Raw genomic sequence first — 15,447 nt, forward strand, 5'->3', positions numbered from 1 at the left:
GCTGAGAGATGTATAGCAGAGCATGGGAAAGCTGGGTGCTGAGGGAAAGAGCCTTTTTCCCTCAGCACAAAACATTCCCATCCCATACTTGTATCTTTGTCCTCCTTGTATATAGATCTCCAAATACTATAATGGCCCCCGCATAGCCTTCCGTATAATATAAAGGGTCCCACATAACCCGTCATATATTATAATGCACCCCCATAGTTCTCCATGTATTATAATTCACCCCATAGTACTCCATATATTATACTGCACCACAGTCCTCCATGTTTTATAACGCACACCCATGTGTGACCATGTGTAAGGTAGGCTCCATAGTCCTCCATTTATTATAATGTAGCCTCCATAGTGCTATATGTATTATAATGTAGCGCCATAAATCATCATTTTGTATTATGCAGCCCCATACTCCTCCATGTATAATGCACCCCTAGTCCATGTATAAGGTGTCATTCATTTTGTATTATGCAGCCCCATAGACCTCCATGTATCATGCAGCCAGCACCCCCAGGCCTCCATGTGTCATGCAGCCAGCAAAATAAAAAACAAGTACCTCTCTTCTCCTTCCGACCCCTGCGACTGCGGTAGTTACGCCCCTGCCCCCATATGTCACACACCCTGCACCCCCATATCACACACACTACACCCCCATATCTCACACACCCTGCTTCCCATACAGCCTGCACCCCCATATCACACACACTACACCCCCATATCACACACACTACACCCCCATATCTCACACCCTGCTTCCCATACAGCCTGCACCCCCCATATCCCACACACACTGCTCCCCATACAGCCTGCACCCCCCATATCCCACACACACACACTGCTCCCCATACAGCCTGCACCCCCCATATCCCACACACACTGCTTCCCATACAGCCTGCACCCCCCATATCCCACACACACTGCTTCCCATACAGCCTGCACCCCCCATATCCCACACACACACACTGCTCCCCATACAGCCTGCACCCCCCATATCCCACACACACTGCTCCCCATACAGCCTGCACCCCCCATATCCCACACACACACACTGCTTCCCATACAGCCTGCACCCCCCATATCCCACACACACTGCTCCCCATACAGCCTGCACCCCCCATATCCCACACACACTGCTTCCCATACAGCCTGCACCCCCCATATCCCACACACACTGCTCCCCATACAGCCTGCACCCCCCATATCCCACACACACACACTGCTTCCCATACAGCCTGCACCCCCCATATCCCACACACACTGCTTCCCATACAGCCTGCACCCCCCATATCCCACACACACTGCTCCCCATACAGCCTGCACCCCCCATATCCCACACACACACACTGCTCCCCATACAGCCTGCACCCCCCATATCCCACACACACTGCTCCCCATACAGCCTGCACCCCCCATATCCCACACACACACACTGCTTCCCATACAGCCTGCACCCCCCATATCCCACACACACACACTGCTCCCCATACAGCCTGCACCCCCCATATCCCACACACACTGCTTCCCATACAGCCTGCACCCCCCATATCCCACACACACTGCTCCCCATACAGCCTGCACCCCCCATATCCCACACACACACACTGCTTCCCATACAGCCTGCACCCCCCATATCCCACACACACTGCTTCCCATACAGCCTGCACCCCCCATATCCCACACTCACTGCTTCCCATACAGCCTGCACCCCCCATATCCCCCACACACACACTGCTCCCCATACAGCCTGCACCCCCCATATCCCACACACACTGCTTCCCATACAGCCTGCACCCCCCATATCCCACACACCCTGCTTCCCATACAGCCTGCACCCCCCATATCCCACACACACTGCTTCCCATACAGCCTGCACCCCCCATATCCCACACACACACACTGCTTCCCATACAGCCTGCACCCCCCATATCCCACACACACTGCTCCCCATACAGCCTGCACCCCCCATATCCCACACACACACACTGCTTCCCATACAGCCTGCACCCCCCATATCCCACACACACTGCTTCCCATACAGCCTGCACCCCCCATATCCCACACTCACTGCTTCCCATACAGCCTGCACCCCCCATATCCCACACACACACACACTGCTCCCCATACAGCCTGCACCCCCCATATCCCACACACACTGCTTCCCATACAGCCTGCACCCCCCATATCCCACACACCCTGCTTCCCATACAGCCTGCACCCCCCATATCCCACACACACTGCTTCCCATACAGCCTGCACCCCCCATATCCCACACACACACACTGCTTCCCATACAGCCTGCACCCCCCATATCCCACACACACTGCTCCCCATACAGCCTGCACCCCCCATATCCCACACACACACACTGCTTCCCATACAGCCTGCACCCCCCATATCCCACACACACTGCTTCCCATACAGCCTGCACCCCCCATATCCCACACACACACACTGCTCCCCATACAGCCTGCACCCCCCATATCCCACACACACACACTGCTTCCCATACAGCCTGCACCCCCCCAGATCTCACACATACTGCTTCCCATACAGCCTGCACCCCCCATATCCCACACACACACACTGCTTCCCATACAGCCTGCACCCCCCCAGATCTCACACACACTGCTCCCCATACAGCCTGCACCCCCCATATCCCACACACACACACTGCTTCCCATACAGCCTGCACCCCCCCAGATCTCACACACACTGCTCCCCATACAGCCTGCACCCCCCATATCCCACACACACACACTGCTTCCCATACAGCCTGCACCCCCCAGATCTCACACACTACACCCCCATATGTCACATACCCTGCTGCCCATACAGCCTGCACCCCCCATATCACACACAATACACCCCCATATCACACACACCCTGCCTACATATCTCACCCTGCCTGTACCCCAACTTACCCCTCTCAAACACTGTGCACCCCTTCACATGCTTCTGTCACAGTCTGCAGCCCTCATATGCCCCTCACCCTGCAGCCCCCCCCTCATGTCCCCTCTTTTCTTATTACCAGTCATCATGTGTCCATGTCTCCTTCAGTATCTTGCTTTCTGCCCGGCCTCCTGTGTCTCCTCCCACACAGTCACATGGGCGTGACATCATCGCAGGTCCTGCAGGATGGAGATTCCGTCTGCTGTGCAGGTCAGGAGCACTCCTGCAGCTCAGACATGGCTGGTGCCTCTCCAGGTCAGGGGCCCCTCTACTGACACTGGGCTCCCCTGACTCACAGGCCGGCCACTACACAGCAGCACTACACATAGACGCAGAGCGGCTGCCGGGCCCCTATGTGTACTAGTGCCGCTGTGTAGTGGCCGGCCTGTGAGTCAGGGGAGCCCAGTGTCAGTAGAGGGGCGGCTCACGTCTCCTCGTTCCCCCGCTGCTGTCGCTCGCTCTCAGCAGGCGCGCAGTGATGACGTCACCGCGGTCCTCTGCAGAGCTGTCAGAAGAACGCCGACAGTCACAGCGGGGAGAATGATAAGAGAGAGAGCGCCGCTCACTCTCATCATTGCTCTCAATTGTATCGGCACCTGCGATGCCGATGCAATTGAAAGCTCGATCCTCGGCAGGGGGAGGTGACAGCGCGGCCACCGGGCCCCCCTGAGTAGCGGTGCGCCACTCCTGCCACCGCGAGTGGGCCCCCCCGGCAGCTCAGGGCCCCGGCATTTGACCGGGTTTGCCGGGTGCTGGCGCCGGCCCTGAGCGCTGGCAACGTCTGAATAGGAGGCTGAGTTATTTGGGAAGGTTGGTGAAATGAGAGTTAAAAAATAAAGTTTTCTGGTGAGGACTGGTGATATTTGAGCAAGAGTGTAGGGATGGCAGTTATGTGGGTGGGATTGGTAACATCAGAGTGTAGGTATGAGGTTGTCTCGGAAGGGTTGTTGACATCAGAGTGTAGGCAAGGGGGTTATCTGTGGAGGGTTGGTGACATCAGAGTATGGGGATGGGCATATCTGAGAAAGATTGGTGAAATCAGAGTGTTGGGATGACTTATCTGGGAAGGGTTGGTGACATCAAAGTGTTGGGATGATGGCTATCTGGGAAGGGTTGGTGAAATCAGAGTGTTGGGACGGAGGTTATCAGGGAAGGGTTGGTGACATCAAAGTGTAGGGTTGATGGTTATGTGGGAAGGCTAGGTGACATCAGAGTGTAGGGATGACGGTTATCTGGGAAGCGTTCGTGACCTCAAAATGTTGGGATGGTGGTTATCTGGGAAGGGTTGGTGACATCAAAGTGTTGGGATGGTGGTTATCTGGGAAAGGTTGGTGACATCAGGGTGTTGGGATGACTGTTATCTGGGAAGGGTTGGTGACATCAGGGTGTTGGGATGACGGTTATCTGGGAAGGGTTGGTGACATCAGGGTGTTGGGATGACGGTTATCTGGGAAGGGTTGGTGACATCAGGGTGTTGGGATGATGGTTATCTGGGAAGGGTTGGTGACATCAAAGTGTTGGGATGACGGTAAACTGGGAAGGATTGGTGAAATCAGAGTATTGGGATAATGGTTATCTGAGAAGAGTTGGTGACATCAGAGTGTAGGGATGGAGGTTATCTGTGGAGGGTTGGTGACATCAAGGTATTGGGATGACAGTTATCTGGGAATATTGATAAGTAAGAGTAAGGAGGTGGGTTTATCTGGATAGGGTTGGTGACATCACAGTTAGGAGGTATGGAGTCATTGGGAAAACTAGTGATGCCACTACCCAGGTCAAGTCCCAGATTGTCAAGTATACTCTAATGCTCGCAGGAAATTATGGAGCCAAAAACTTACTCTAAATACAGTATATTACTAAATAAAGATATATAACATTCTTTCTGAAATATACTTACATCACTCAGGATATCTGCACTTTGCTTAGCTGTGACATAGTCCACCCTGTCACTGACGGCTGTGAACTTCACAGAGTCGGGTTTAGTTCTATACTTCTTCTGCAAATAAAACAAAAATTGGGAAGTGTCCATCAATGTCTTAGGAATTTCTATTATTTCATGAAATATTAAGGAATAGGAAGAATAAACTGTACCTCGCTTATAATGTCTTGGGCATACTTAACCTTCTTAACATCTTGAGACTCATTTGGGAACCAACCAATTCCACGGAGCCACTCCAGGTCTGACTTATACAGTGCCTGCAAGTAGAGGAGAATATAAATATATAGTATAGGCAAATACAAGCCCAGCATCTCTGAAGGTGCTAATCACCAGGCTTAATCCTGCAATAATGCAGCTTTTTTACTAGACAACACACTATAGGATGACATTTTCTGTTTTTCTGCTTTACTTTTTAGCCTGAGCCATGGTGAGCAGAGTCATCTCATTTGTATTACAGAGTTGACTCTTTTGTAGTAGTTGGAGGCTTAGATAAGGTAAAAAAAAAACTGTGACGCTATACCACTAGGGGTAACAAGTGCACTTGAATGGGATGTTAAGCACCTAAGTGTAAGGAGGTGCCTGCTCGCTAGAGATTGCTAGTACCCTAGTGATGAAGGTCAGTAGCGTAGTAGACCAAGCCAAGTCACAAGCTGGGAGGTGACGTCAGTACAGAGGGAGCAAGAGAAGCTGAGGGTCAGTAAGCCAAGAAGTAGCGTCAAGTACAGAAGGGGATCAGAGCCAAGGTCAGAGTACAAACCAAGGTCGGAAGCCAAGAGGTGTCGACACGTAAGTAACAGAGGAGACAGCAAAGCCGGAGTCACAAAGCTAGCCCAAGGTCAGGGATGCAGGGAGTTGAGTCTGAGAGGGAGAGGAGAGGGAATGGAATGGAGGACAAGGTCAGGACAAACTCATGGGAACCATAAATGCACACTGCCAAGCAGGAACTATTACTGCCGGCGTTCCGGCAGAGCGATGACCTGGAACGAGGCACTAACGAATAGGGCCCTCCCACCGGGCCTAGATCCGGAACATACAGTCCACAGCAAAACACACAAAAACGCATTTGCTCTACAAGATGGCAGAGCCACAAATAAGAATCATGACAAAAACTATGCACACAAAAATTAGCTCTGAAGTTCCCCTGCCACTTGCTTTCCCGGGAAGGGCACCTTCTGGAAACTTTATTAGTTTGTGGAAAGTGTTCTGTCAATCAAAACAGCCAAAGATGTTAAACTTACATCACTCTGGAGGTCGTAGGCCTTTCTAGCTTGAATGACGTCATTCTGATCTGGCAGACATGTCCATTGGTGCAAGTAGCGCTTGTAATTAATGTCCGTGACCAATGTCTGACACAGCTTGGCCTGAACAATGGAGACCATGTCTACGGGTAGGTTCAACTTTGTCTTTGACTTCTCAAAGTCCTTCTTGTATAACAGGTCACTGGGAAGTTTAGATGCCTTCAAATTCCAGGCCAGCTTGTTGTCATCGTGAGCCGTGGGCGTTCCGACGTAGTGACCCTTCTGCTTCTCGTGGGCTAACTTGTATTTATACTGTAGGCGTCAATGAAAAAAAAGGGACGTTGCAAAAATTAAGAATTTAGTTGATCAAACCTAGAATTTCACAATCCAAATATTAGGTCTGAAGAATTCCAAAAAAAATAATTATAAATGATATCTTATGATTCAGTATATGATATAATGGATATAAGACTCATGATTCAGTATATGATATAATGGATATAAGACTCATGATTCAGTATATGATATAATGGATATAAGACTCATGATTCAGTATATGATATAATGGATGATTCAGTATATGATATAATGGATATAACACTCACATCACTTGCAATCTCTCTTGAGGCTTTGGCGGCTTTGATGGCAATGGCATCAGACTTGAGGTCATAGATCATCTTCACCTTATCCCAGCCTTCTCTGTAAAGTTTCTGAAATTGGAAAGATCATTGTTAAGAACATAAGCAGAAGGATACTTATGTTTACATGAGGAATAGCCATTTAGTGACTTGTGTTCTGCATGTTCACCAGTTTTCACATCAGCATGCTCTATTTCCTAATTTGCAGTTGACTCCCAGCTAGTGGATGGAAACTAGCGGCCATGATGTCTCCCAGACACGGCACACACAGAAGGATTCCTGATCTTCATTCCTTATCACACAGATATAATCAGCAGATGTGTGGATGACGTTGTACATCAGTACTTAGCAGTGTATATATAAATCCTGCTCCGTGGTACCTTGTTAGGAAGCTCAGCACGATCTTCCTGTGTCTCCACCTGCCTGTTTCTTCACTCTGCTCCCCCTCTTCCCATCACCATATAGTAAAAAGGCTGTGTAACCTGACACCACAGGGGGATGGTAGTCTTCTTTATTTGAGCAAGAAAGTTAAGCTGTTTTTTTGTTCCAAAGTGGATAATAAGCACAGAAGGCGGAAAGGAGGAAGTGGCTCATAAGTGAGGAAAGAAGAAGACATCACCACTTGTGAAAGACGGATTCTGTGTTAACTACTGTATATAGAGTTGTCTGTCATTGCACAGGAGGAGGAGGTGAGCTGTGACATCACCTATTGTGAATGGCTGATCCTGTGTTATCTACTGTATATAGAGGAGTTATCAGTCATTTTACAGGAAAGGGAGGAGGTGAGCTGTGACATCACTTTTTGGAAATGGTGGATCTTACTTTATAGAGAGGTATGATCATTCATTATACAGGAGGAGGATATGAGTTATGATATCACTTATTGTCAATGTGAATTCTGCGTGATCACTTGTGAATAGAGGTGTTATCAGTCATTGTACAGGAGGGGCAGGAGGTGAGCTGTGACATCCCATATTGTGAATAGTGGATCTCATGTTATCTACTGTATATAGAGGTGTTATCAGTCAATTTTCAGGAGGGGAGGAGGTGAGCTGTGACATCACCTATTGTGAATGGTGGATTCTGTGTGATCAATTGTCTATAGAGGTGTTATCAGTCATTGTACAGGAGGAGGTGAGCTGTGACATCCCATATTGTGAATGGTGGATCCCATGTTATCTACTGTATATAGAGGTGTTATCAGTCATTGTACAGGAGGGGGAGGAGGTGAGCTGTGACATCACCTATTGTAAATGGTGGATCTTGAGTAATTTACTGTATATAACAGTATCAGTCATTATACAGGAGGAGGGGAGCTGTGACATCACCTATTCTAAATGGTGGCTCTTACTGTATACAGAGGTGTTATCTTTAATTGCAGTCATGCAGGTGATGATAATGAGAGTGCTTAACCTTTGACCGGCTGAATAGGTACAATTGTAACTATTCCGTTTTAAAATTGCAATACATTTTTTTTTCCAAAAGCCGTAGAGGGCTGAAATTTTGTGACATTTCTGCAGTTTTGGTACAGAATATATTGGCCAAATTTCAATAAAATATCTCCACCCCCTTCCGAGATAAGGGGTTGCTGTTAACGTTGTAAAATTATGCAGCCTGACAAAAGTTAAAAGTTTCTCTATGGAACAAAGGACGTGTCAGTCTAATATAAGGCCTAGTGAGCAGTGTGAAATTTTCAAGATTGATTTTTTTTTAAATATAAATAGTGATAAAAGATGGAAAAAAAATCTCGAAAATATAAAAAAATAAAACGTAATAAAATACACATTGCAAAAACGTGATATAAACAATAGGCCATTTTCTGATGATACATTCCCTTTAGAAACTTCTATGAGTTTAATCTTCTTGATCTTTGAGATGGAGCCACTTACATTGCTGACATTCTGCGAATTAAACTTTGACAGCAAAATCTCAGGCGTATCCGGCATGACGTGTATGGTTCTCTTGTCATGCTCCCAAGCCTCTTTATATTTGGCCTTTAAATATAAAAAGAAATTAAGTCAGTAATTTTAATATTTTGCACAACTGCCTAATGTAGGTAACATGAAGCCAAATATTCGACATACCGCGCTGATCTGGTCAGCGTTGATCTTTGACAAGACGATAGCTGGAGGGTCCACAATGCTGGTGAACTTCAAGCTGCTCGGTGGTTGACGGTACAGGTGATCATTCAAGATGGCTTGAGCACTTTTCACTTTCCTAACTTCCACTGAATCAGTTGGTATCCAACCACATCCTCGAATCCATTCCATATCTGATTTGTAGACGGCCTAGAAGAGCATAGCGTAAGATACTCTACTTGACATGCATCTCGTGAGTATGAAACTATAGAGATGTGGTCTGATTTATGTATATGGAAATACTGACTACAAATTAATTGGGTTATGTGAAAGCTTGGCCTTGTTGCCCTCAATCCTCATAAAAAGTTAACATGGTTTGGCACAGTCTAAAATGTTTAGACCTGTCTCAGTTCTCATTATATTAGCCATGCTATACAATCTATTTCAAAGGATGGCTCCTCTTTGTAAGAATTCTGCCAGCACTATAGGAGCTGTAGTTTTATTTCCCTCCCTTTAATGAAGATATTGTTTCTGATCTCTACAATGTCCTGATTGTTATGTTTGTATACCGTCTGACAAAGAGAAAGACCCACCCAACCTTAGAAAACCAAAAACCCACCCACAAATCCGTAGAAAGACAAAGTTGTGTCCGCATTTCCTGTAGAGAGGCAAAGCCCTTCCCCTACTTCCTGGACAGAGAGAAAGATTGGTTTCAACTTCCTGTAGAGACAAAAAGACTTGCCCTCACTCCTATAGACCTACAAAGACCTGCTCCCACTCCTGTAGACCTACAAAGACCTGCCCCCACTCCTATAGACCCACAAAGACCCCACACACTTCCTGTAGGTAGAAAAATTATGGCCCTCACTTCCTTATGTAGACACATAGACCTGCCCCCTCTTCCTGTAGACAAAAAGACCTGACCCCACTTACTACAATAACACAAAGACCCACCCACACTTCCTGTAGATAGAAAAATACTGGCCCCCATTTCCCATGGAGACACAAAGACCTGCCCCCACTTCCTTTGGAAACAAAAACACTCGCGCATATTTCCTATAGATACATAAAGACCTGTTACCCACTGCTTGTAGAGAGACAAAAGATCTACCGCTAGCTCCTGAAGAAAAACAAGAACCACCCACAAACATGTGGAAAGACAAAGTTTTATCTAAATTTCTGGTAGAGAGACAAACACCCACTCCTACTTCCTGTAACATGAGACAGATCGGCCTCAACTTCCTGTAGAGACACAAAGACCCACCCCCACTTCCTGTAGAGACACCAAGTTCCGCCGCCCCCACTTCCTGTAGAGAGACAAGAACCTAACCCACTTCCTATAGAGAAAAAAAAGCTGCCCTCAATTCATGTAGAAATACAAAAACCCACCCCTCTTCTGTAGAAAGAAAAAGTCCGGCCCTCACTTCCTATTGAGACACAAAGATCCAACCCACTTCCTGTAGAGAGACAAAGACCCAACCCACTTCCTGTAGAGATGCAAAGACCTGCTCCCACTTCCTGTAGAGAGACAAAGCTCTGCATCACTTCCTGTAGAGTGACAAAACATTCCCTCACTTCCTGTAGAGGGACAAATACCCATTCACCACTTCCTGTTCAGACACAAAGACCCAACCCACTTCCTGTAGAGATGCAAAGACCTGCTCCCACTTCCTGTTGAGACATAAAGACCTGCTCCCACTTCCTGTAGAGAGACAAAGATTTGCATCACTTCCTGTAGAGTCACAAAACATTCCCTCACTTCCTGTAGAGGGAGAAATACCTGTTCAACACTTCCTGTGGAGACACAAAAGCCCACCCCACTTTCTGTAGGGAGCTAAATACTCGTCAACCCCTTTCTGTTGAGACACAAAGACCTGCCTCACTTCCTGTAGGGTCAAAAAACATTCCCTAATTTCCTTGTGGAGAGACAAATACCCATCCACCACTTCTTGTAGAGAGACAAACACCTGCCCCATATCCTGGAATCTATCTCAGTGTACCTGCCTACACATAGATGTGAATTATTGGTCTAAATATAATATTTTAGGTAAAATAAAGTGCCTTGCAATTTTGTTACTCATCACTTTTGCCTTCAGATGAGGCTAAGATTTTTTTTTTTTAAATTACATTGACAATTAAAATGAATAATAATAATAATAATAATAACAACAATAATAATAACAACAACAATAATAATAATCCAAGTAAAAGTTGTAATTTTCCCCAACCAGTAGCCTAGTAATAATTTACACACAATGTGTTCCCATATTGAATTTTTACTTACTTGGATATGATAAATTTAGATTTTCTATATCTGACCCTTAATGCCAAAAATTAGTTAGGGAAAAAGGGGGTAGGTTGGGGTGGGAGTAGGGATTCAAAAACTATAGACATTCAAGTAAAGTTTGGCAAACCTGATGGCACCTACTAAACATCTAATGTATTTGCGGAGCTGCCGCCCCACCACCGTGCGGAGCTGCCACCCCACCACCGTGCGGGGCTGCTGCCCCACCACCGTGCGGAGCTGCTGCTCCACTACAGTGCGGAGCTGCCGCCCCACCACCGTGCGGAGCTGCCACCCCACCACCGTGCGGGGCTGCTGCCCCACCACCGTGCGGAGCTGCTGCTACCAGAGGAGAGAAGGATCAGGGAGTATAGATATTAAATGCCGATTATTTTGTTCCCAAGTAGTGAGTAATATCTACTTTTGGGGGTTGAAAAACTTCCTATAATAAAAAAAAAAATTGTATAAATTGACCATTCATATACTCACATCACTCTGCAAATCATAAGCTTTCCTGGCCTGGATGCAATCGTTCTGGTCGGGGTGACATGTCCACTGGTGGAGGTAATGGCGGTAATCGATCTCAGTGGCCGCTGCTTGGCCTTGCTTGGCTGTCACAATGGACACCATGTCTACCGGTAAGTTAATCTTGGTCTTGGTCTTCTCGTAATCACGCTTGTACCTCAAGTCGCTTGGAAGTTTGCCGGAATTGATCAACCACATTAGTTTAGGATCATCCTTGGCCGTGGGGGCACCAATGTAGTGACCCTTTTGTTTCTCAAAGGCAAGTTTATATTTGTACTAGAATCAGAAAATACACATAATATTTTTATTATGTAATAATAATAATAATATAATTAATACTCAATTTGAAATATTAATATACTAAGGTGGTATAATATTTTTTAGCAACTTTACTCAAAAGGACCTAGGAACTATTTTGTTGACGTGACGCCTTTACTAGAGAGAAATTACTTAATTTGAGACTATTTAGGGGAAGCAGAAGAGATTATTTCACTGTAATCATTAAAACTTGCAGTAATATCAGTTGTGGCTTACGTTACTAGCAATGTCTCTTGACGCCCTGGCACTGCGGATAGCGATGGCGTCTGATTTCATGTCATAGGCCTGCTTGACTTTATCCCATTCCTTTCTGTACAATTTCTGTAAAATGAAAAAATGTCACATTTTTGCTTGTTAACTTCATAGTTACCGTATTTTTCGCTTTATAAGACGCACTTTTCCTCCCCAAATTTTGGGAGGAAAATGGGGGGTGCGTCTTATAAAGCGGTAGCGGGGGGGGGGGGTCCTGTCTGAGGTGATCGGGCGGCCGGGTGCCTGTGGCTGCATGCAAGCGGCCGGGTACCTGTACTTGCGTGCAACGGCAGCCGGGTACCCGTGGCTGTGTGCGGGCGGCAGCGGGTGCTGTGTGGGGTCGGCAGCCGGGTACCTGTGCTTGCATGCGGTGGCAGAGGGGTACCCATGGCTGTGTGCGGGCGGCAGCCGGGTGCTGTGTGCGAGCGGCAGTCGGGTGCCCGTGCAGGCGGCAGCCGGCTGCCGCCCTCACACAGGTACCCGGCTGCCGCCCTCACACAGTCACCCAGCTGCCACCCGCACACAGCCATGGGTACCCGGCTGCCACCGCACGCAAGCACAGGTACCCGGCGGCTTGTACGCAGGGTGGGCGGGCAGCCTGCTGGCTGCCACTCTGTGCATGCGGGGCGGGCGGCTGTGCAGCTTACCAGTTGTCCGCGGTCCCACTTTCAAATGATGGCGCCGGTGGAGCTCTTGGATGAGAGCTCCATCTGCGCACGCGCTGCTCCGGGAGTCAGCGCTGTGCGCAGATGGAGCCCTTGGATGAGAGCTCCATCTGCGCATGCGTCGCTCCGGGCGCCATTACTTCAATCGGGACCGTGGACACACTCCACCACTGAGCAGTCCCTGCCACCACTGAGCAGTCGCCGCCGCCGCTGCCACCACTGAACCGGGACCGCGGACAATCACTGCACCGGCCTGCTGCACGGCTCACCCGCCACGGCTGCTGCCGCCACCATGGACCCCACGGATCCTGCCACCGCGGACGCCACCACGCCTGCAAGCACGGACGCCACGGCACCTGCAACCACGGATCCCGCTGCCACTGACCTGCCGCGCCTGCCAGCACAACCTGTGCCTCCTGTGACCCCGCTTCACCACCACTGCTGCCCCCCTCCGGTAAGAGAACACCGGAGTATAAGACGGACCCCATTTTTCTTTTTTTTACCTTTTTTTATGTCTAAGTTTGGGGTGCGTCTTATATTCCGGTGCGTCTTATAAAGCGAAAAATACGGTACATAGGTTGAAAAAAAGCCCCCGCTCCATCCAGTTCAACCTTCCTCCACCAGTTCTACATTTTGTCTTTAGGTCATTTATAACCAACAATGTTGTGTAGTGAGGAAATCATCCAGGCCTGATATAAAAGCTGTTATAGTATCTATCATTTCTACCTCTTGTGGTCGGCATTCGACAGTCTGACTGCTCTAACTGTAAAGAACCCTTTCCTATTTAGCTGTCGGAATCGCTTTTCTTCCACTCGCAGTGAGTGCCCCCTGGTCCTTAGTATTGTCTTTGGAAGGAATAAGTCATGTGCCAGTCCTTTATATTGACCACACATGTATTTATACATATAAATGAGATCTCCTCTGAGACATCTTTTTTCTAAGCTAAACAAATCTAACTTTTCCAACCTCTCATCATATGGGCGGCCTCCATCCCTTTCAATAATATAGTTACCCACCTTTGAACTGACTCTATGTCATGATCCAGGCTGGCTTTTCCTGCTGTGATTTCTACCAGTTCCAGCCTGGTCATGTCAGGGGTTAACTTCCTCTGCCTCGTTCAGGATCCCGGGACGCTATATCTTGGCGCTGCACCTATAGTTCAGTGCCAGTGATATTTCTGCCTTGCAGCATATATACTGACTCTGGTGAGTGTTCCTGATCTGTCCTGCCTCCCTGTTACTGGGTCCTGACCTGTACCGTCCCCCGTTCGTCTGGCCATCACGGTCACGGACTACCCATTCCCGTCTACTGTTTTCTCCTATCCTAACCTGTTTGTCCTCGACCCTTATCTGTATTTGGACTCCCCGGCCGCTGACCTGTATCCTCGCTCATGACTCCGGCATTTGTCTCTCCCCTTTGGTTTGTATGTTACCTCTTTGGCTTGTGACTCTTTGCTAGCTCCTGACTACGATTTTTCTCTCCCCATGCTTCTGTCTTCGACGTCTTCCTGCTGACTTGGATTACTGACTACTCTGCTGACCCCTAGTGGTTGCTTGCTAAACTGCACTCTGAAGCTACATTATCTGTGGCTTCAGTAACTTCAGTAGTGCAGTGTGACATTCTAACTTCTGAATGTCCTTTTTAAAATGTGGAGCCCAAAACTGGATCCCAAATTCTAGATGTGGCCTTACAAGTGATTTATAGAGGGTAACAATACGTTGGGATCACGGGATCTAATCTCTCTTTTTATACACCCTGAAATCTAGTTTGTTTTTGCAGCTGCTGCCTGAAATTGAGTGCTGCTGCTCAGCTTATTTGTTAGGAGAATACCCAAGTCCTCCTGTTCTGTAGTCCCGAGCTTACTTCCATTTAATGTATATGCAGTTATAGGATTAATCCATCCTAGGTGCATTACTTTACATTTACCAACATTAAATCTCATTTGCCAAGTATCTGCCCATTCTGACATCTTATCTAGATAATTTTGTAATATTGTACTATCAAGGTCAGTTTTTAATATCCTACATAGTTTGGTGTCGTCAGCAAAGACTGACACTTTACTATCAATCCCATCCACAAGGTCATTAATAAAGAGATTAAAAAGAATCGGTCATAGCACATAACATCTTTTACATTCTGACATCTTATCCAGATCGTTTTGTAATATTGTACTATTAAGGTCAGTTTTTAATATCCTACATAGTTTGGTGTCGTCAGCAAAGACTGACACTTTACTATCAATCCCATCCACAAGGTCATCAATAAGGAGATTACAAAAAAATCAGTCCTAGCACAGATCCCTGCGGTCCCCACTGCTGACTATAGCCCATTTAGTGAATGTACCATTTATGACTACTTTTTGTGTTTTTTAGCCTATTCCTTACCCATTTGCATATAGTTTCCCCTGGTCCCTGCTTCTGGAGCTTCAGTATAAGGCTATTATGTGGTACAATATCAAATGCCTTTGCAAAGTCCAAAGAAATCTCATCAGTAGCATTACCAATATCCAGATTTGCGCTGACCTTCTCATAGAACCCCAACATGTTGGTTAGACGCGACTT

At 47.3% G+C, this 15,447-nt stretch overlaps 1 protein-coding gene across 16 annotated transcripts in view; it reads right to left on the reverse strand.

Moving 5' to 3' along the window:
* NEB (nebulin) overlaps nt 1–15,447 on the reverse strand; it is a 265,748-nt gene that overhangs the window by 109,509 nt on the left and 140,792 nt on the right. For all 16 annotated transcript variants that reach the window (XM_075317192.1, XM_075317196.1, XM_075317191.1 and 13 more), the window contains 8 exons: nt 12,186–12,290; nt 11,616–11,927; nt 8,849–9,052; nt 8,654–8,758; nt 6,732–6,836; nt 6,127–6,438; nt 5,041–5,145; nt 4,847–4,945 (listed from right to left, as the gene is read on the reverse strand). In XM_075317192.1, coding sequence (XP_075173307.1) covers nt 4,847–4,945; nt 5,041–5,145; nt 6,127–6,438; nt 6,732–6,836; nt 8,654–8,758; nt 8,849–9,052; nt 11,616–11,927; nt 12,186–12,290 — 1,347 coding nt within the window. The remainder of the gene's footprint in view (nt 1–4,846; nt 4,946–5,040; nt 5,146–6,126; nt 6,439–6,731; nt 6,837–8,653; nt 8,759–8,848; nt 9,053–11,615; nt 11,928–12,185; nt 12,291–15,447) is intronic.

Source organism: Anomaloglossus baeobatrachus, chromosome 7 (assembly GCF_048569485.1).
Source record: "Anomaloglossus baeobatrachus isolate aAnoBae1 chromosome 7, aAnoBae1.hap1, whole genome shotgun sequence".
Classification (NCBI taxonomy): Eukaryota; Metazoa; Chordata; class Amphibia; order Anura; family Aromobatidae; genus Anomaloglossus; species Anomaloglossus baeobatrachus.